At 42.4% G+C, this 22,639-nt stretch overlaps 3 protein-coding genes across 6 annotated transcripts in view; 1 reads left to right on the top strand and 2 right to left on the bottom strand.

The window, feature by feature from the left end:
- Positions 1–8,142, bottom strand: part of LOC130920217 (echinoderm microtubule-associated protein-like 6) — a 63,068-nt gene extending 54,926 nt beyond the window's left edge. For all 3 annotated transcript variants that reach the window (XM_057843247.1, XM_057843249.1, XM_057843248.1), the window contains exons 1-2: positions 7,890–8,142; positions 1,772–2,030 (exon numbers count right to left, since the gene is read on the bottom strand). In XM_057843247.1, the coding sequence (XP_057699230.1) occupies positions 1,772–1,968 (197 nt within the window). In that variant the 5' untranslated portion in view covers positions 1,969–2,030; positions 7,890–8,142. The remainder of the gene's footprint in view (positions 1–1,771; positions 2,031–7,889) is intronic.
- Positions 8,143–9,270: 1,128 nt separating this feature from the next.
- polr3f (polymerase (RNA) III (DNA directed) polypeptide F) lies at positions 9,271–17,996 on the bottom strand. Of its 2 annotated transcripts, none has more exons than XM_057842369.1 (9): positions 17,765–17,996; positions 12,420–12,534; positions 12,283–12,350; positions 12,147–12,214; positions 11,978–12,090; positions 11,755–11,898; positions 9,929–10,036; positions 9,664–9,855; positions 9,271–9,601 (listed from the first exon to the last, which is right to left on the bottom strand). In XM_057842369.1, exons 1-9 carry the CDS (start codon positions 17,824–17,826, stop codon positions 9,524–9,526), a joined length of 948 nt encoding a protein of 315 aa, XP_057698352.1. In that variant the 5' UTR covers positions 17,827–17,996; the 3' UTR covers positions 9,271–9,523. The 2 variants fall into 2 exon arrangements, with proteins under 2 accessions (XP_057698352.1, XP_057698353.1); XM_057842370.1 differs by having other exon boundaries at positions 12,417–12,534; positions 17,765–17,826.
- Positions 17,997–19,355: 1,359 nt separating this feature from the next.
- On the top strand, positions 19,356–22,635 carry LOC130920521 (protein PET117 homolog, mitochondrial). The gene is made up of 2 exons (XM_057843814.1): positions 19,356–19,562; positions 22,489–22,635. The coding sequence occupies exons 1-2, from the start codon at positions 19,467–19,469 to the stop codon at positions 22,627–22,629; spliced, it is 237 nt and encodes a 78-aa protein (XP_057699797.1). The 5' UTR covers positions 19,356–19,466; the 3' UTR covers positions 22,630–22,635.
- The last annotated feature ends 4 nt before the right edge of the window (positions 22,636–22,639 follow it).

Here is a 22,639-nt window from a genome sequence, read left to right as displayed (position 1 = left end):
AGGTCATTTCCTGTTGATTTCAGCTCAGTACCTGTTGATACTGGGGCAATTCTGGCTGACTTCCTGTTAACAATGGGTCACTTCCTGTTGATTTTGTGGGATTTACTACTAATTTTGTGGCAATTTTGGGTCACTTCCTGTTGATTTTTTTGTTTTTTTTAGCATTTGGGAAACTGACTACTGATTTTGGGACATTTCTAGGTCACTTCCTGTTGAATTCAGATCACTTCCTGTTGATATTGGGTCATTTTCTGTTGATTTTTTTTTTTTTAGCATTTGGGACACTGACTACTGATTTTGGGATATTTCTAGGTCACTTCCTGTTGGATTCAGATCACTTCCTGATGATATTGGGTCACTTTCTGTTGATTTTTTAACGTATTGGGCACTTGATACTGATTTTGGGACACTTCTAGGTCACTTCCTGTTGATTTCAATTCACTGCCTGTTGATATTGGGTCACTTCCTGTTGATTTTTTAGCATTTGGGACACTGAGTACTAATTTTGGGACATTTCCAGGTCACTTCTTGTTGATTTCCGCTAATTTCCTGTTGATACTGGATCACTTCCTGTTGATATTGGGTTACTTCCTGTTGATTTTTTTTCAGCATTTGGGGCACATACTACTCATTTTGTGGCAATTGCGCGTTATTTCCTTTTGACATTGGGTCACTTCCTGTTGATTTTGTGGCAATTGTGGGTCACTTCCTGTTGATTTTTTTTTTTTTTAAGCAAGTGGGCCACTTACGACTGATTTTGGGACACTTCCACGTCACTTCCTGTTGATTTCAGCTCACTTCCTGTTGCTATTGGGTCACTTCCTATTAATTTTTTTTAACGTATGGGGCACTTACTACTGATTTTGGGACGCTTCTGGGTCACTTCATGTTGACATTGGGTTACTTCCTGTTGAATTCTTTCACTTCTTGTTGATATTGGGTCACTTCCTGTTGTCTTTTTAGCATTTGGGGCACCTACTATTGATTTTGGAACATTTCCAGAGCACTTCCTGTTCATATCGGGCCACTTCCTGTTGATTTTTTAGCATATGGGGCACTTCCTACTTGTCTTGGGACACTTCTTGGTCATTTCCTGTTGATATTGGGTCCCTTTCTGTTGCTTTTTTAAGCATTTGAGACACTTACTACTGTCTTTGGGACACTTCCAGGTCACTTTCTGCATATTTCAGCTCAGTTCCTGTTGATATTGGGGCAATTCTGGCTCACTTCCTGTTAACAATGGGTCACTTCCTGTTGATTTTGTGGCATTTACTACTGATTTTGTGGCAATTGTCGGTCACTTCCTGTTGATTTTTTTTAGTATTTGGGACGCTGACTACTGATTTTGGGACATTTCTAGGTCACTTCCTGTTGAATTCAGATCACTTCCTGTTGATATTGGGTCACTTTCTGTTGCTTTTTTTAGCGTATGAGGCACTTGATACTGATTTTGGGACACTTTTAGGTCACTTCCTGTTGATATTGGGTCACTTCCTGTTGATTTTTTTATCTAGCATTTGGGTCACTTACTACAGATTTTGGGATATTTCCACGTCGCTTCGGGATGAGTTCAGGTCACTTCCAGTTGATTTCAGCTCACTTCCTGTTGGTATCGTGGAAATTGTGGATCACTTCCTGTTAGGGGGTCACTTTCTGTTGATTTATGGGCATTTCCTGTTGCTTTTAGGACTTTTGCGGTTACAACGCATTTTGGACATCTACGGTGAATCGACGCTAACGGTCGGGCGCCGTCAGGTAGCAAAAGTCTCACCTGATGATGTCATCGTTATGTCCCAGGTAGAACTTCTGGGTGTGTTCGCGGGCGTTGTAGACAACGCCCACGCCGGCCACAAAGTAAACCACTTCCTTCCCGGCCGTGTAGAAGAGGTTGTTGCGGCACTGGTGCCCGCGGTAGCCGTGGACCCACTCCAGCCTCAGCTGGCATCGCGGCGCCGTCTTGTCCGCCATTGGGCCTCACGGATGGCGGGCGCTCCCGATGGCCGCCGCCATGACTCCGCTTCCTGTCAAGACTTTGCCACATAACGGAAAAGTTTCGTTAGACCAGACCGGTCTTTATAGTACTTTTTTCAATGTTTTTATTTATTATGACAGTGGTAACTCAAGATACAAAAATGAATTGGTTTGACTTTGGTATCGTCATTTTTTTGGGGGGGTTTGTAAATTTGTTCCAAGCTATACTAAAACACCACATTAAATTTCCTGTTTCGTGCTGATGTTTCTCTTTCGCAAACCAAAACGTCATGCAGTAATTGGTTGGTTGCTTTCTGATGGCAAGCCTATCAGGGGAAGGAGGCGTAACCAGGAAATAGTAGCCGGTTTTGTCTGAAATTTCCTCATTAAAAAAGGACCAAAGAACGTCACCAAACACTTTGACGGTAAACGACGATTGTGACAAGAAGAGCTATCGTCCAATCGGCAGCTGTATATTTGCTAATGCTGCAACAATTAATCAATTGAGTAATTCGATTCGGAAAAAAAGCTTCAAATCAAATTTTGCTGCTTTGAGTATTGAAGGGAAAAGATACAGTCATCGCACACACCATATAATTGCTTGCATTAGTCTAACACATTCATCTAACTATTGTTTCAGCCAGACATGTCCAAAGTTCGGCCCGTGGTCAAATTTCATCCGGCCCCCAGCCTCTGTCATAAAATCAATAACATCTGGCCCGCACAACACAGACTTAATAAATTGGTCAGCAGTACTGCAACCAACATATGAAGTAGCTTACACATGAAATGCTGCTCCTCATTTACCCACTAAAAGGCAGCAGCACTTTAACCCTTTATTGCCAAATGTATCACATTTAATACACCTAAAATTTCATGATTTTCAGACTAATTTAGAATTTTGACATTTCGTTTTGAAAAAAAAAAATATGGATGCAAGTCAACACATGCATCTGCAGGTTCCATGAGAAAAAAACATGATTTAGCATGTGTTATAGAAATTAGAGCGTTTATTACACATATTCATTTTGACTTTTCTGTTCATTAATTTGAAAAAAAGCTTTCATTAGGACCTTATTATTCAAATTTTGGGATTCTCCAATAATTGCTTCATGTTGCAGGTATTTAAGGGCTAAGCAACATTACTCCGTGTGACCCTCTACTTCCAATTTTCTAAAATGGTGACAATCAACCAAAAAAAGTTGACTATGACGGCCGACGCTTCAAGGATAGATGGAAATTGGACTATTTCTTCACTAAAATACGCAACAACTGTGTCTTGCCTCATTTGCAAAGAGACAGTCGCTGTTTTTAAAGATTTCAATGAGGCGATTTTACCAAACAAGACACGCTGACATGTACGATTACAGGGAAGATACGCAGCGAGAAATTGAAGCAACTTGAAGCTAGTTTGATTTTATAGCAGTAGTATTTCGCAAGAGCCCGAGAGTCGAAAGAGAACGCCGCAAAGGCTAGTTGCGAGATTGTTGAAATTATTCATTACAAAAATAATAAAGCAAATGTGACACACTGAATGGCTTGCTAATTTTTGCTTAAATATACGTAATCTACGTAAAGGACGTCAGCCAAGGTCGGCCCCCCACATTTTTACCACGCCAAATCTGGTCCCCTTTGCAAAAAGTTTGGACACCCCTGGTTTAAGCAGAATCCACTACATGCCCATTGACACAGTAAAGGGAATCACCTTATCCGGGCTAATGAGGGGGAGATGAGAAAAATGGTAGTTTCTCGTAGGCACCGTCTAACTGTTTGCATTACTCTAACACACGTAATATAATTTATCAGGAAATAGTATCATTTTCATATTTACGGTAGGACTGCACCACTAATATAAAATACATAGCACACCATAGTTTAATGAGAAGAAATAGAAGAGATACACAATGCCGTCTTATCACAGAAGCCCAACGCGTGCGTCACGAACAAGATTGACGCACCAACTCTTGCAATCAGCTCTCCCAGCAAACTCCAAGGAAAGAGCGCTTTGAAGTTGATAGCGGGCATCCCATCCGCGCACGAACCTAAGCCGCCCAAAACCGGCCACAGAGGGGAAGACCCAAAAGCAACGCCCAGACCAGAGGTTGCGCTAGACTTTTTCGTTGTCTGTCATTTTGACTGACAGGGTCATAAAAATCCGGTCATAATCTATTTTTACCCGTCACTTGAATTTTTAAAATGATAATAATGACATATTCAATGGTATTTAGTTTTCATTCATTTTTTTAAGAATAATATTCTGTCCGAACAAGCTTAACAGAGAATCCGCACCGTGCCATCACACTTCAAGCAGATGAATATGGAACTTTTTCTCCGCGGTGACAAAAACAGCTGACTGTGGCCCCAGTAGGTAGGCTACATATGGAACAATGAAATGAACAGTTCACCTGCTGTGGCCTGAACGTAGTCTCACACTTTCCTCCTGGTGCGCATGGATTTGAATTGCGTGCCCGCTTGTGCTGTCCCTGTTTTTTCACCTCTTTTATCAACACCATCGTCGTTTTGGGGCTTTTTGAAGAAACTTCGGACACTCGGTTGCCTTGACATTTTTTCAGAGTAAGGCCAACGACGTCATGCATCAAGAGAGACAATAGCTAATTAATATGCTCACTCGCCACCCTGTGGTCTGGGGTGTGAATTGCAACCGGTCAAAATGACGGATGGACTTCAGTTTTTTCCGTCACCGTTTTTAAAAAATCGGTCAACGACGGAAAATATTCGGTTAACGCGACCCCTGGCCCAGACACACCTTCAGCACGACCCACTTCATCAAGGACTTTAAAAAGACTGGACACAGAGATAACACAGATTTTTGCTGCTGGGAAACATGTAGCCTGGTTTTGGATCCAGAATTGTCCCTCCGTCGTCTGTTTTTGCCTTGTTTTTTACCATTGTCGACGAATAAATTGTCAACCTGCTTTCGGCGAGTCTTTTTCAAACTTTTGGAACATGGATACAGTACAAAGGGTTAATGTCAGAGAGAACGCGCGCAGTTCTGCCTTCCCGGTTGGCGCGCACGGAGGCAGCATCGGCAGAGCGGCACTTTGTTCGGCCGTCGCTGTTCCCGTGCGCCTTGGCCGGGATTTCAACAGTAGTCGTTAAATTCAAGTGGCGTTGTCATGGTTTCTTTTGAAAGTGTTTGCATTTCGTTTTATTGATTTGGGTGGATACACTAACCTCTCGTGGCAGCAGTGAAAATGACACAACTCATTTAACATGGCTGAATCCAGCTGCTCCCTGTTAAGAGCAACAAAAGGTTGTTTGAGCTAATATGATTTTATGCATTCTTAATTATATTTATAGGTATATTTAGTTGTTTCTTTGTTGGAATATGTGTTTTAATTACATACATATCGATACGTACACAAAATCAATCTGTTGGGCAGAAAATGATACGAATAGCCAGCAATCAAACTAAGTTTAATACATTTATTCGTTTTCCGTGTCGCTTATTCACCGGGAAGCAAGCTTCGGGAGCAACATCTGATAAGTCTGATGAATCTGATAACACCGGCAGGATAATGATCGAACTGGACGGCGTGACAAAAATAAGGTAAGACGTCATTAGACGCCTCAGTAGAAGCTAACTGCATCAACGTTCTCGTGTGTTGTGATGCACGAATAATCAAACTGCTGTGTTTCGCTGTAAAGCACACGAAAGCTCTGGATGCTAACCATCTCCATAGTAATATTGGAATAAGTTGGATCACACAATAGTTTACCGTAAAGATCTGCAAACCGTTTTTTGACATCAAACACTCTCCTTCTCTCGTCACTAGAGCAGGTGAGTGCTGCCACTGGCGACCTTGACACATCAATGCGGCTCGTCTCATCTCGTCTTTCCTGTTCATTTTGCTTTTGCTGTCTTTCTCAGTAATGTTCCACTCGGGTTCAAATTGGAAGGGCAAAACCGATGGCATGTTAATGTAGTTAAAGAGTGACACCGTGGAAGTCTGGCAGCGTAGTCATGTGACGTCGCCGCCTTGCAACGTCAACAACAATGGCGATCTACGAGTTGAAATAATTTTACAAATTTTGTTAAAACTAAAACATTGAGGGGTTTAAATATCAATTTTTTATAACTCGTACAAACATTTATCTTTTAAGAACTGTATGTCTTTCTATCCGTGGTATGGTACTAGGCCTGAACGATATATCGTTTAAACATCGCCATCGCGATGTGCGCATGCGCAATAGTCCCATCGCAAGGACGTGCGATAGTTTTTTCATTTCATTTTTTTAAATCCACAAACGTTTGTTTTGAGGAAGGAGCGCGAAGGAGAGCGCACAGCCTCTCATCTCATTCCCTCCAACTCGCAGTCATCGGCTCCTCCCCCTCCCCTGCTACAGCGGAGTGGAGGGAGGAGGGGCCGAACAGCAGAGCGGAGGGAGGAGGTGCCGTTTTCAAAGTGAAAGCAAGCAACACGTTGAATAGGGAAGACTGTCTCCAAAAGGAGTTTTGGAAGTATTTTGGCTATCGACAAGAATATAAGGAACAAAAAACAGCCCTGTTGACAGTGCCTCGCCATGGTTGCCTCAACAAGAAGTAATCCGTCGAACATGTGGGACCATTTAAAACGCAGGTATCTATGCATTCCTGCTACGAGCTTCCCATCAGAGGCTTTTTAGTACAGGTGGGAACATTGTTACGTGCCAACGTTGTTGTCTCAAGCCTGCAATGGTGGATAAACTAGTAGTCTAGACCCAGTTGAGAATTGCTGAGCAAGGAAGGTGGACGATATGCAGACAAATACATAAATTTGGGAGTTAAAATGGTTCTGTTATTCATCAGTTATTTGCTGTTATTCAGTTCAATTATTTACAAGTTCAATTGAGTTTCTGTTTCTTTTATATTTAAATTAACTGTAAATCGTATTTTTCAAATAACTATAGTACAGCTGCACATAAAGTTTTGATACTTAATATTTTTTAAATATTTTTACAACTTTGTTGCAGTTTTGCAGTTCTATATTGTTATATTTTGTGTAAACAACTCAGGGGACTAATGCACTTGCACTTTTATTTGACAGATTTAATATTTAAGTTCAAATATGTTGACAACTTTATTGTTTTACTGAGGTTCTTATTTATTGTTATAGTTTGTGAACAACTCTTATTTGTCATATTTAATATTTTTGTTCAAATATGTTTACAACTTTGTTGTTATTTTACCGAAGTTGTTATTTATTGTTATATTTTGTCAAAAACTCAGGGGACGAATGCACCTGCTCTTTTATTTGTCATTTAATGTATTTGCTGCTGTTGAAGTGTCAAATATTGTGTTCAAGAAATGATCTATTTTGTGCAGACATGGCTTCCTGGATCCCTTCATAATAATACAGCAATCTTAATCATTCACAAATGAAACCGTATTATATGAATATACACTGTGGTCACGGTGTGTCATGCAAAGTATTTCCAAACAGCTATTCAAGTCATCTAGTGAATATTTCTTTAAAAATTTTTTTTTTTTTTTTTTTTTACTATCGCAATATAATATCGCAATATATTGCACACCTAAAAAAAATCGCAACAATAGTTTTTTCCAATATCGTTCAGGCCTATATGGTACCCTTTAAGCTTCTTGTGTGGGCCATATTGAATATTTAGGCTATATTTGGGCCATTGAAAACTGGGCCGCCATTGCCCCGCGGGCCATAGTTTGTAGGATCCAAACGGATATAATCCTATGCGGCAGCTCCAAAACGACGGACGATTTGTAAATCCGTTTGGTCGCATGTGTTGAGCGTTAACGGATAGGTCACCATCAGCGACAAATGCTAATCTCTCCATTTGATCGCATGTGTCGAGCGTTAGCATAAAAACGCTAACGTCTCGATTTTCATGTCAAAAGCGAACCTCATTTTATCTGCTTAAATTTGGGAATCAATTTCGTGCACCTGCTGTCCCGTGGCCTCTGACGTCATCAGCATCCTCATGTTCAAACGGCGCTTCGACGTTGGGAGAGCCCGAAGACAGATGACGGCAGCGAGTCGAGTTTAGCCGCTATCAATGGAGAGGGAGAGACCGTCGGTTCGGTTCGGTTCGCTCCGGTCCAGCGTTTTATTTTCCACCGGGAATCACAGCACATAACTATAGGAAGGGTCCAGATTGGAAGCGGATCACCGAGGAGACGAGAACAGATATCTAATAAATAGAGCTAGATGTCTAAAGCCGAGGCGGCGGCATAAGTAACTGGCGTCCATCTTGTGACAGAGGCAAGATTAGAGACAACGGCAACCAAAAGTGGTATTTGCCATGTGGCAAAATGGATTTTGCCATGTGGGAATATTTTTGCTATGCGGCAATATTTTTTGCCATGTGGCAATAATGAATTTTGCCATGTGGCATAATTTTGCCATGCAGCAATATTTTTTGACATGTGGCAAAATGGATTTTGCCACATTTTTTTGCTATGTGGTAAAATGGATTTAGAAATGTGTCATTTTTGGGGGGTATATGGCAAAATACATTTTGGTTCGTGGCATTTTTTGGGGGGGTTTATGGCATTTTTTGGGGGTACGTGGCAGTTTTGCAGGCCTCGCACGTCAGTGAAAAATCACAGCCAAATATGTTTTTCTGCCATAGCATAGCCTTACTTGGGTGTCAGTTGAATGTCAGTGCACTTTAATGTATAGCGTATGGGCAAAAACCACAGCCAAATATGTATTTCTGCCGTTTAAAATGAATGGAAAATTCGGACGTGCATAGCCGTCAATGGGATGGCCTGCAATACTACCATATAGCCCCCAAAAATGCCATGTACCCCCCCAAAAAAAATTGCCACAAACCAAAATGCATTTTGCCACACACTCCAAAAAAATGCCACATGTCAAAATCCATTTTGCCATATGGCAAAAAAAAAAAGCCAAATGGCAAAATCCATTTTGCTAGATGGCAAGAAAAATATTGTCACATGGCAAAATCTATTTTGCCACATGGCAAAAAAATGCCAAATGGCAAAATCCATTTTGCTACATGGCAAGAAAAATATTGCCACATGGCAAAATCAATTTTGCAACATGGCAAAAAAAAATGCTATGTGGCAAAATCCATTTTGCTACATGGCAAGAAAAATATTTGCCACTTGGCAAAATCCATTTTGCAACACGGCAAAAAAAAAAAATGCTATGTGGCAAAATCCATTCTGCCACATGGCAAAAAAAAAAGCCACATGGCAAATACCACTTTTGGCTCTTGGCCCTGCTGGGAAAATTAGGTCCCGCTGCTGATACCTTAAAACCCGCCCAATCACGCAGACAAAAACTGTTTTGACACCGAATATCAAGTTTTATTCATTTTTATTCTTGAATTAAATCTTTACAACCATTAATATGCATCTCTTATAAACATAGGATATTTTGATTTTGTGTCTTTACTGTAAAAATGTGAAACCAGACGTCGTCGCACTGACTTTATTGATAAGGAAGCTTGTGCGTGCCATTACCCACAATGCAATGGACACCGTTTAACTTATCGTCCGCCGTCAATGGCAAGTGAATGAGTTAAGACCACCAGAAAAATCCAATGAGAGTCAGAAATCGAGCCACTGGTCCAAGTAGACGCAGGTGGATGGCGAGATCTCGCCGCCTTCGTGACAGTCTTCAAACACCTGCGAGCGAGAGAACAAAATGCTCGAACGTGATCTGGCGGGCGGGCGGAGTCGGGCGTTACCGGGCAGAGTCCGCAGGGCGTCCTGACGAGGGCGGCGGGCGCCAGCACGGGTTCAACGGCGCGGTACAGCTTGAGACGTCCGTCCACGCAGCCCGGCGTTCCCTCCTTGGCCGCCATCACGTCGGGCTCCGCTTTGCCGTCGTACACTAGCGTGTCCAGGATGGTCTCGATGTCCTCCATGGACAGGTCCACCTGCCGGCGAGGGGGCGGGGCCGACGATCAGAGCCTGCGGGAGGGAAGGGGCCCCGACCCGACCACGATTTACCTTGCTGATGCCGAGCTCGCAGATGTACTTCCAGACTTGGTGCGAGGTGGCGAAGGAAGCGTTCCGCCGCAGCATCGGACTTCTCTCGCCGTCCCGCGCAGACTCCGCCTGCGCGCAGTTTTAGCGTTCGCGGGATTAGCGGCAAACATGCTAATCTGATTATTTCGCTGCAGGGGGGGCTCTCGTTGGAATTGAAACATCAGATAACCACGTAAAAGCAGCGCTCCCGGTCCAAATCTATCGCCGTCAATGGCGACCTCATTCATTTGTCATTCAAATTTCAATCGCAAAAATAATAATACATTTTGTAAATGCTATTTGTTCCATAGTTTTTGTCCATTTCACTAAATCAGGGCACGCAAACATTAGGGGCCAGTTTTGGGCAAAACCGTACAGTCCTGCCAAAATTGGACAAAAACCCCCTTCATTTCCAGTGACATATACAACAACCACAAAAAGCCATTTTTGACCCAAAAAAAAAAAAAATCCCTGAATTGTCCAAAAATGAACAGAAGTGACCCAAATCGACAAGACGTGAAACAGAATGCTCAAACATCATCAGCAACCTACCCAAAGTGACCAGGAGATGCCTCAAAATAAACAGGAAGTGACCCAGAACTCCCCCAAATCAACCAGAACTGACCTAAAGTGAAGGACGTGACCTAAAAGTAGCTTACAGTTAACAGTAAAGTGACCAAGAAATGCCCCAAAATGACCAAAAGTTCCCCAAATCAAAAGGAAGTGGTCAGGATTTTTTTCAAAATAAACAGGAAGTGACACAAATATAAAGGAAGTGACACGAAATGCCCTAAAATCACCAGGAAGTGACCCAAATCAACAGGAAGTGAAATGGAACGCCCCCAAATCATCAGGAAGTTACCCAAAGTCAAAAGGAAGTGACCAGGAAATGCATCAAAATAAACAGGAAGTGACCTAAATCAGCAGGGAGTGGCATAAAATGCCCCCAAATGACCAGGAAGTGACCCAAGTCAACAGGAAGTGACATGGAATGCCCTATAATTACCAGGAAGTGACCAAGAAATCCCCCAATATGAACAGGAAACGACCCAAATCAATAGGAAGTGACTTGTAATGCCCCAAAATCACCAGGAAGTGACCAGAAAATGCTTCAAAATAAACAGGAATTTACCCAAATCAACAGGAAGTGACATGGAATGTCCTAAAATTACCAGGAAGTGACCAAGAAATGCCCCAAAATGGACAGGAAACGACCCAAATCAACAGGAAGTGACTTGTAATGCACTAAAATCACCAAGAAGTGACCACAAAATGCTTCAAAATAAACAGGAAGTAACCCAAATCAACACGAAGTGACATGTAATGCCCCAAAATACCCAGGAAGTGACCAAGGAATGCCCCAAAATAAACAGGAAATGACCTAAATCAACAGGAAGTGACCTGTAATGCCCTAAAATTGCCAGAAAGTGACCGAGGTATGCCCCAAAATAAACAGGAAGTGACCAAGGTATGCCCCAAAATAAACAGGAAGTGACCAGGAAATGGATCAAAATAAACAGGAAGTGACCCAAATCAACCGGAAGTGACACGGTGACCAAGGAAAACCCCAAAATCATCTGCAAGTGACCTAAAGTCAAAGAAGTGCCAACCATTGACAACAATGGACGTCCAATTGAGCTAAACTTGGGGGGGCGGGGCGGGGCTTACTGGGAATGCTCATCTTTCAATGTGCGTTCAATCGCCCCGCCCGGTCAAAACGGATCTGACGTCAAGCGCCGCGAATGACGCAAAATGAGATGAAAGCGAGGGAACGGAGACGGGTTCTCGATAGGGTCGGGGTCGGTCACCTTTCCTTGCAGGAACTTGAAGCACTGCTGGTTGAGAACCTCCACGAACTCCGACTCAAAGTCCTGGTCGCTGTACCAGGCGCCGCCCGTCACCGAGCGATCGGGCTGCACGTTGTACAGCATGTACACTTTCTTCTTGGACGCCTACGGGTCATAAGGTCAAAGGTCGGCCGGCCGGTTCGGGCGAGGACTCGATTTTGCGCTCGGATCTCGGGAGACCGACCGCCACGGATTTGACGGCCTTAATGAGTTTTTTGCTCTCCAGGTTCTTGAGGATCTTGTTGATCTCCGTCAGAGGGAGGTTGCTCTTGAAGCGGATGTCCCGGCTCCAGATGCCTGGCGACGGGACGTTTAGCACGGCGCTATTTCGCCGACGCCCGTCGCTCGCTCACCCTTGTTGGCCGCGTCTTCGATGATCTGGTACACCAGCTTCTCCTGGTTGTCCGAGCCTTTCATCTTGCTGACGTCGCAAACGTACGACACGTTAGGTCACGTGACTGACACGTCTCACGGAAAAGGTGGCGTTACCTGGCCGTCTGCGTGTCCTTCAGCCTGTAGAGGAGACCGTTGCTGTTCTTCAGGAGATCCAGCACCCCCTGCCGCACGCGGAGCACAGGTTAAGGACGCGGTCGGAGGAAGGAAAGGACGGCGGCCCGACCCACCACCGAGAGCAGCTTGTTGAGGGCGGCGGCCCTCTGCTGCGCTTCCAGGTGAGGCATGTCGTTTTGGATCACCTCATCCGTGATGCCTTGAGGGAACTGCTGACACAGCGCCTTGATCCTGAAAAAGTTTTTTTTTTTTCTGAGTAACTTCGTATTCATTTAGAGACATTCTTCAATTACTTCCTTTCCAGTAACCCCAAATCAACAGGAGGTGACCTGTAAATGCCCCAAAATGGACAGGAAGTGACCCGTGAATGGCCCAAAATGTAAAGGAAGTGATTAAAAATCAACAGGAACTGACCCGTGAATGCCCCAAAATCAACAGAAGGTGACCCGTATATTCCTCAAAAGGAAAAGGAAGTAACCGAAAATCAACAGGAAATGACATGAAATGCATCAGAAACCAAAAATCAACAGGAAGTGACTTGTTAATGCCCCAAAATTAACAGGAAGTGACCTGTAAAAGCCACAAAAGGGAAAGGATGTGTCAGAAAATCAACAGGAAATGACATGAAATGCATCGGTAACCCAAAATCAACAGGAAGTGACACGTAAATGCCCCAAAATGAAAAGGAAGTGACCGAAAATCAACAGGAAGTGACCCTAACCCCAAAATCAACAAGAAGTGATCCAAAAATGCCTCGAAAGGAAATGAAACTGACTGAAAATCAACAGGAAGTGACATGTAAATGCCCCAAAATGAAAAGGAAGTGACCGTAAATCAACAGGAAGTGACTTGTGAATGCCCAAAAATCAACAGGAAGTGACCCTAACCCCAAAATCAACAGGAAGTGATCCAAAAATGCCTTGAAAGGAAATGAAACTGACTGAAGATCAACAGGAAGTAACATGTAAATGCCCCAAAATGTAAAGGAAGTGACCGAAAATCAACAGGAAGTGACTTGTGAATGCCCAAAAATCAACAGGAAGTGACCCTAACCCCAAAATCAACAGGACGTGATCCAAAAATGCCTCAAAAGGAAACGGAACGGACTGAAAATCAACAGGAAGTGACACGAAAATGCCCCAAAATGTAAAAGAAGTGACCGAAAATCAACAGGAAGTGACTTGTGAATGCCCCAAAATTAACAGGAAGTGACCCTAACCCCAAAATCAACAGGAAGTGATCCAAAAATGCCTCGAAAGGAAATGGAACGGACTGAAAATCAACAGGAAGTGACACGTAAATGCCCCAAAATCAAAAGGAAATGAGTCGTAAATGCACCAAACCAGACAGGAAGTGATTCAAAAATGCCTCTAAAAGGAAAAGGAACTGACTGAAAAATCAACAGGAAGTGACCCGTAAATACCCCAAAATGTAAAGGAAGTGACCGAAAATCAACAGGAAATGACATGAAATGCATCAGTAACCCAAAATCAACAGGAAGTGACACGTAAATGCCCCTAAATCCACAGGAAGTGACGTGAAATGCATCAGTAACTCAAAATCAACAAGAAGTGAAATGTGAATGCCCCAAAATCAACAGGAAATGACACGCAAAAGCCTCGAATTCAACAGGAAGTGACCCGTAAATGCCTCAAAAGCAAAAGGAAGTGACCGAAACTCAACAGGAAATGACGTGGAATGCATCAGTAACCCAAAATCAACAAGTGACACGTGAATGCCCCAAAATCAACAGAAAATGACACGTAAAAGCCCCAAAATCAACAGGAAGTGACGTGAAATGCATCAGTAACTCAAAATCAACAAGTGAAATGTGAATGCCCCAAAATCAACAGGAAATGACACGCAAAAGCCTCAAATTCAACAGGAAGTGATCCGTAAATGCCTCAAAAGCAAAAGGAAGTGACCGAAACTCAACAGGAAATGACGTGGAATGCATCAGTAACCCAAAATCAACAGAAAGTGACACATAAAACCCCCCAAATCAACAGGAAATGACGTGAAATGCATCAGTAACCCAAATTCATCAGGAAGTGACCCGTAATTGCCTCAAAAGCAAAAGGAAGTGACTGAAAATCAACAGGAAATGACGTGGAATGCATTAGTAACCCAAAATCAACAGGAAGTGACCCGTGAATGCCCCAAAATGTAAAGGAAGTGACAGAAAATCAAAGGGAAATGACGTCAAATGCATCAGGAACCCAAAATGAACAGGAAGTGACACGTAAATGCCCCAAAATCAACAGGAAGTAACCTGTAAATGCCTCAAAAGTAAAAGAAAGTGACCAAAAATCAACAGGAGATTAAGCGAAATGCATCAGGAACCCAAAATCAACAGGAAGCAAAGCGCAAATGCCCCAGAACCAACAGGAAGTGGCCCAAAAATGCCTCAAAAGGTAAAGGAAGTGACTGAACATCAACAGCAAGTGACCCGTGAATCCCCCACAATCAACAGGAAGTGACCAGTAAATGCCCCAAAATGTAAAGGAAGTGACCGAAAATCAATGGGAAATGACGTGAAATGCATCAGGAACCCAAAATCAAAAGGAAATGATTTGCAAATGCCCCAAAATATAAAAGGAAGTGGCCGAAAATCAACAGGAAGTGACTTTTTAATGCCCCAAAAGTAACAGGAAGTGACCTGAAATGCCTCATAAGGAAAAGGAAGTCACTGAAAATCAACAGGAAACGATGTGAAATGCATCACTAAACCAAAGTCAACAGGAAGTGATTCAAAAATGCCTTATAAAGAAAAGGAAGTGACCCGTAAATGCCCCAAAGTCAACAGGAAATGCCCCGTAAATGCCCCAAAATAGACAGGAAGTGATGCAAAAATGCCTCAAAAGGTAAAGGAAGTGACTGAACATCAACAGCAAGTGACCCGTGAATCCCCCACAATCAACAGGAAGTGACCAGTAAATGCCCCAAAATGTAAAGGAAGTGACCGAAAATCAATGGGAAATGACGTGAAATGCATCAGGAACCCAAAATCAAAAGGAAATGATTTGCAAATGCCCCAAAATATAAAAGGAAGTGGCCGAAAATCAACAGGAAGTGACTTTTTAATGCCCCAAAAGTAACAGGAAGTGACCTGAAATGCCTCATAAGGAAAAGGAAGTCACTGAAAATCAACAGGAAACGATGTGAAATGCATCACTAAACCAAAGTCAACAGGAAGTGATTCAAAAATGCCTTATAAAGAAAAGGAAGTGACCCGTAAATGCCCCAAAGTCAACAGGAAATGCCCCGTAAATGCCCCAAAATAGACAGGAAGTGATGCAAAAATGCCTCAAAAGGAAAAAGAACTGACTGAAAATCAACAGGAAGTGACGTGAAATGAATCAGTAACCCAAAATCAACAGGAAGTGACCCGTAAATGCCCCAAAATGTAAAGGAAGTGACCGAAAATCAACAGGAAAAGACGTGGAATGGATTAGTAACCCAAAATCAATAGGAAGTGATTTGCGAATGCCCCAAAATCAACAGGAAGTGACCCGTAAATGCCTCAAAAGTAACAGAAAGTGACCAAAAATCAACAGGAGATGAAGTGAAATGCATCAGGAACCCAAAATCAACAGGAAGCGAAGCGAAAATGCCCCAGAATCATCAGCAAGTGGCCCAAAAATTCCTCAAAAGGAAAAAGAAGTGACCCGTGAATCCCCCAAAATCAACAGGAAGTGTCCAGTAAATGCCCCAAAATGTAAAAGGCAGTGGCCGAAAATCAACAGGAAGTGACCTGTAAATGCCCCAAAATGTAAAGGAAGTGACCGAAAATCAATGGGAAATGCATCAGTCACCCAAAAACAACAGGAAGTGATTTGTGAATGCCTCAAAATCAACAGGAATTACCCGTAAATGCCACAAAAGGAAAATGATTTGACGTGAAATGCACCAGTAACTCAAAAACATCAACAGAAAGTGACCCAAAATTGCCTCAAATAAAACGAAGCAACCGAAAATCAACAGGAAGTGACCGTTAAATACCCCAAAATGTAAAGGAAGTGACCGAAATTCAATGGGTAATGACGTAAAATGCGTCAGTTACCCAACATCAACAGGAAGTGACCCGAAATACCCCAAAATCAACAGGAAGTGACCGAAAATCAACGGGAAATGACGTGAAATGCCCCAAAATGAACTCATTGCCTGGCATTTACGGATCACTTCCAGTTGATTTTTGGTTACTGAACTGAAAGTGACCCAGGAATATCCCCAAAGGAATCGGAAGTAGTGCTGCAACAATTAATCGATTAACTCGAGTCACTCAATTAGATAAAAAGCTTCGAATCAAATTTTGCCACTTTGAGGATTCGTTTCGTTAAAGTTCCGTTGTCATGGTTTGTTTTGAAAGTATTTGCATTTGGTTTTATTGATTTGACACTTCCCCCTAGTGGCAACGGTGAATATGACATCACTCACTGAACATAGCTGAAACCAGCTGCTCCCTGTTAAGAACAACATACGGTATGTTTTTGTTTGAGCTCATATGTTTGTTTATGCATTAGTATAGAATTTTACAGCATTTAAGCTAGCAGACTTTTGCTATGCAATTTAGCCAATTGTTCTTTGTTGTACTTCGATCCTCATTTATAGTGCTGCAACGATAACTCGAGTAATTCGATAAGAAAAAAGCTTCGAATCAAATTTTGCTGCTTCGAGTTTTCGGTTCATTAGTGGCGTTGTAATGGTTTGTTTTGAAAGTGTTTGCATTTGATTTTATTGATTTGGATTGATAAACAGCCCTCGAGTGGGAACAGTGAATATGACACATCTCATTTAACATGGCTGAACCCAGCTGCTCCCTGTTAAGGCCAACTGCTAAGTTTTTGTTAGAGCTGTTTTTTTAATGCAGTCGTAATATAGTTTTTTTTTGTGGGAATATGTGTTGGAACCATTTGTTCAGAGCACTGTGAAGGGAAAAAAAACATTAGCCACACTAAGCCACACAGTTGCTAACCGTAAAATGCTACTGTTTAGCCACAATTGGATTACCTTACCTTATCACTATTTTTCCTTTACACAACCGGTGAAAACAGAAATTCAACCATCTGCAGGCAACCGTAAGATTGATTTTTTTTTTTTTTTTTTAATTGAATGATGATTTTCACGACACTGTGCGGCTGTGCATTGTGGTCCTCATTCGAAATGCAATCTTCCTTTGGCAAAATACTACCACTTTCGTCCACCGGCGTCGCTAAAATTGACCAAAACTGAAAAGTTACCAAGTGTTGCTTTATGATAGCTGAAGCTTGTAAAACTAACGTGTCTTCTCATATTATTTTGTCCAAGTGTCAATGAAATGGTTCACTTCGTAACATTTTGACTTTATTCTTACAGTCTCATTTTCTTTTTTTACGTCGGAGTATCCAACTTAAAGTAAATAAAAGCGGCACGTAGACGGAAAACAAGACAGCGTCTAGTGAGTGGAAGGATGGCCACTGACCTGTTTTCAACTTCGGCGGGGTCAATAACGTTCTTTTCTTGCTTGACTTGGACTTGAGACATCTCGAACGTCCTTTTCGCCACTCCAAACAATTCTCATTTAGAATGACGACACTGGACTGGAACAAATTGTTGTTGTTAGTGGTCGTTTTCTCGTTAGCCTGCTTGCTAGCAACGTGCGCTTGCCGACCGGCGCCGGGGTCCTCGAGTCATAACAGACGCTGGGCCGTCCAAAATATTGCCTGATTAAAACCTTGCCATTCGCTCTCTCAGACTCTCACTTCCTGACGAGTTTCACTTTCGATAACTTCCTATTCATTGGTTGCTGATATCTTACAAACGTACCCAATTCTTTTGACGCTTATAGGGGGTGCTGCCATTGACGTCTATGGACGTCCAAATTTTTTCCCATTCAATTTCAATGGGACCCCCCCCCCCCCCCCCCAAATCAACAGAAAATGACTAGATATCAGTAGGACGTGTCCCCCAAACTTCCCCAATTCTATTGACGCTCATGAAGGGTGACGCCATTGACGGCCATGGACGTCCAAACTTCCCATTCATTTCCAATGGCATTTCATGTTTTTTCATTCTATTGATGCCAATTTACTTAGATTCCATTGACGCCTATGTAAGTTGATACCATTGACGTCCATGGACGTCCAAAATTTTTCCCATTCATTTTCAATGGCAAAAAAAAAACAATGTCCCCAAATCAACAGGAAATTACCAAATATCATTGGGACTTGTACCCTAAATGTCCCCGATTGTGTTGACGCTTATGGAGGGTGATGCCATTGACATCCATGGACGTCCAAACTTCCCATTCATTTCCAATGGCATTTCAGCATGTCTTTTCATTTTATTGATGCCAATGTGCTTGGATTCCATTGACGCCTATGTAAGTTGATACCATTGACGTCCATGGATGTCCAAATTTTTTTCCCATTAATTTTCAATGGCAAAAAAAAAACAATATGCCCAAATCAACAGGAAATGACCAGATATCGATAGGACGTGTACCCCAAATGTCCCCGATTGCATTGATGCTTATGGAGGGTGCTGCCATTGACGGACATGGACGTCCAATTTTCCCAATCATTTTTAATGGCGTTTACTTTGTTTAATGCCAGTGACTAGCATTACTGTCCATTCTATTGATAGACCTGAGTGGGGCTAAGATCTGTATCTCCACAGAGGAAAGACCCAGGTGTAATTTCTCCCGAAATTGCAGTTTCTAGTCTTTTGTTGTTGTTGCGGCAGCACATAAACAGGACATACTCATAACTACCAATTAGCAAGTGGTAAGATCCATCTTTCCCAGAGCATGTGAAGGCAGCATTCTTGTCTTCTGTAACGTTGCGGTTCACCAAAAACTATTCCCTGTTTAAAATTCCAATTCACAAATAAATGAACATTTAAAATAAAATAAAAAAACATCTTTTGGTTATTGTAACGTGGGCTTTCTTGGGAGGTTTTCTCCGCTCATCACTTGAGTTTTGGTTCTCGTTTCGGGACGTCAAATGAAAAGGCGAGTTGCGAGAGGTGGCTATGACCGCTAGGGGACGCTGCTTTCATTTCATTGTAAAAATCGAGTGAAAGAAGAAGGAAGAGGCCGGGCCAGGCGAGGCACGCACGAATCGCAGCAAAGGGGCGGGAAAGCGAGCGTCTGCTGCTAGCCGGCTAGTGCTAGCGTCTTCGTGATGTCCAGAGCCTCAAAAGCCTTTCTAGCACTTTCTGCGGTTGGGACTGTGTGCACAGTGGCCGCGGTCCACTTCAATCAGGCCCGGGAAAGACAGGTAGGTGAGCAGAGTTGAAAGAACGGATGCGCCGCCGCCCAAATAATAAATGTTGTCCTTAGCTTAGTTTAGCGCAGCGGCTAACAAGGGCGAGCGAGCCAAGCCGGTGTGCGAGGGACAACATCCGCCCAGCCCGCTTAGAGAGAAAGGAACTATACAGGAAAATGAATTCACCCTAATATTAACACTGAAATTCAACTTGCCATTCATTTAAGATAAAATCGTCATAGATTTAAGAGTTCACACACCATTGCTTCTTATGAAAATAGTCTGCATAATTGTTCAAGTACAAAGAAATTGAAAGTGCATCCTTTAAAAGCGCATAGATGATAAGAACAATAATTAAAAAAAAAAACAAAAAACCTTAAACCACATACATGCATTCAAATTCCAACTAACTAATCTAGGACTGCAGCCATCAATTATTTTAGTAGTCGATTAATCGATGAAATAGTTTGAATAATAATAATAATAAGTTTGAGTAATCGGATAAGGAACATAAGAAAATAAAATACCTTAGCTGAGCCTCAAACGGTATAAAAAATAAATAAATAAGGATCTATGTACATCAAAAGAACAATTGGCTAACTTGGATAGCAAAAGTCCGCTAGCTTAAATGCTATAAAATGCTAACTTAAAAAAAAAAAAAAAAATTAGGGCTGTCAAAAAATTAAAAATTTTTAATCGAGTTAATTACAGCTTAAAAATTAATTAATCGCAATTCGAACCATCTATAAAATATGCCATATTTTTCTGTAAATTATTGTTGGAATGGAAAGATAAGACAAGCTGGATGTATACATTCAGCATACGGTACATAAGGACTATTTGTTTGTCATAACAATAAATCAACAAGATGGCATTAACATTATTGACATTCTGTGAAAGCGATCCATGGATAGAAAGACTTGTAGTTCTTAAAAGAAAAATGTTACTACAATTTATAGAAATTTTATATTAGAACCCCTCTTAATGTTTTCGTTTTAATGAAATTTGTAAAAATTTTTGATGTCAATAATTACTTACACAATGCTCATGGGTGCTGAAGCCTATAAAATCAGTCGCACTCAAGCGCCAGCAGAGGGCGGCAAAACTCCATAAAACACAATTAACAAGCAGTTCACTGAACTGCCATTTAAATCTGTCTGAGCGGGGGGAGTGCGTTCATTGCGTCAAATATTTTAACGTTATCGCCCGTTAACGCGATAATTTTGATGGCCCTAATTTTAACGTGATTAATTTAAAAAAATAATTAATGCCCGTTAACGCGATAATTTTGACAGCCCTAATAATAATACTGCTCTTAACAAATGGTTCAAACACATATTACCACCAAAATTGGCTAAATATACCATTAAACTAAATTACGAATGCATTAAAGGAAACATTAGCTCAAACAAAAACTTAGCTTATGTTGGTCTTAACAGGGAGCAGCTGGATTCAGCCATGTGAAATGAGGCAGACTAGGGGGCAGTTTACATGGCGACTGCGATACAAAGATGCAGTGTCTGAGTAGCGGAATGGCCTCGCGTGCATATTGTGTCGGCGAAGACGAATTCTGAATCCTGCCTCCAAAGTGGAAGAATTCGATTGCGGGGGATTGAGCGGGGGCTTTCTAGCCTGGCTCTGCCAGACTATTCTCCCTGTATTTTTCAAACACTGAGAGAAATAGTCTGGAACCCCTCCCATTAACGGCCTTTTCGAGCAGATACAAAATCAATCGACAAATCAGATTCGTTTATTTGCGTCACGTGTTCTTCACAAGCAACGTCACTCTTGCGCGTCGAAAGTCGTCCCTTCAGCAACACAGACGGTGAACGGCAGAGCCGAGAATATGTTCCAATCCACGGTAAAATCAGTTTTAAATGACCAAAAACACATCGACACGAGTCACTGACAACAATCTGTCTCGCGCTAGCCATGTCGAACAAACTCCGCTCTCTTCGTATGTTTACTTCCGCGCGCAAGTCCGTCATCCTGAAGTCGCCATTTTACTAACGTCACGTCTGCCCGTCGCTGATTGGTCCACTCCGCTGTCTGTATGCTGTGGCTTGCTCCGCCCTGGAAATTGTTTCCGTGGGAAGGGTGGCCAGACTCAATAGCTGGAACAGCGTTGAGTCTGGTGTACCAGGCTAGGGGCTTTCTCCGCATACATATCAAGGGCTCCTGCGGCGCGAGACCGCGCCGATAACGTCTGCACTCGTGGACGTCACATTGTGCGTGCGCAGCGGTGCAACTAGACATTAAAAATAGAAAATATGGCAGAATGTCGGCTTTAATTTACTGTTTTAATAATATTTTAAATTAAATATGTTGAATGTTTCCATTTTTGTGCCTTTTTGAACAAAAGAAAAATGTTACTGCTTCGAGTGGCCGGGCATATTTTTTTCCGGGTTGAGGAGCTTGGTGGGGTCAAAGTGCATCATTCGCTGTCACCTTGTAAATCTGCTCTGCCCCCTAGGGCTTGGCATGAATACTACATCGTTTTCATGCGGAATTGCGACACTGTTCGAATTGAGACGGGGCCATATAAACGCAAATTTGAATTTTTTCGTATTGTCGGAAAGTCACTATGTCAACGGCCCCTAAGAGGCTGTGTATCCACCCAAATCAATAAAACTAAATGCAAACACTCTCAAAACAAACCATTACAACGCCACTTTAAACAAACGAATACTCGATGCAGCAAAATGTAATTCAAATCTTTTTTTGTAATCGAATACTCGAGTTAATCCATTTATCGTTGCAGCACTTTTTACAGCACAAATGTAGCATGATATCATATTTATATAAATTAGCGTCTGATGGGGGCAACTTCAGGGAGCCCTCCCAGTTTGTGGTGGCACTAGCCAGAGGTCGTCAGGATAGCGGCTCAACCTACCGTAGGTTGAGAATCTTCATTTAACGTGTTTGTGTGTGTGTGCAGCGTCTCCACGAAGGCACCCTGAGAGATTTGGAGCGTTTAGAACGAAAGAAGGAGAACGCGCGGCGTCAGGAGGAGGACTGGAAATCCGGCTTTGGGCCGCTAGAGGCGGAGCGCCGTCCCGTAGACGGCGTGCCCCGCTGACCTCGGAAGC

The sequence above is a fragment of the Corythoichthys intestinalis genome, chromosome 8 (genome assembly GCF_030265065.1).
Source record: "Corythoichthys intestinalis isolate RoL2023-P3 chromosome 8, ASM3026506v1, whole genome shotgun sequence".
Classification (NCBI taxonomy): domain Eukaryota; kingdom Metazoa; phylum Chordata; class Actinopteri; order Syngnathiformes; family Syngnathidae; genus Corythoichthys; species Corythoichthys intestinalis.
This window is presented reverse-complemented; position numbering and strand designations above follow the sequence as displayed.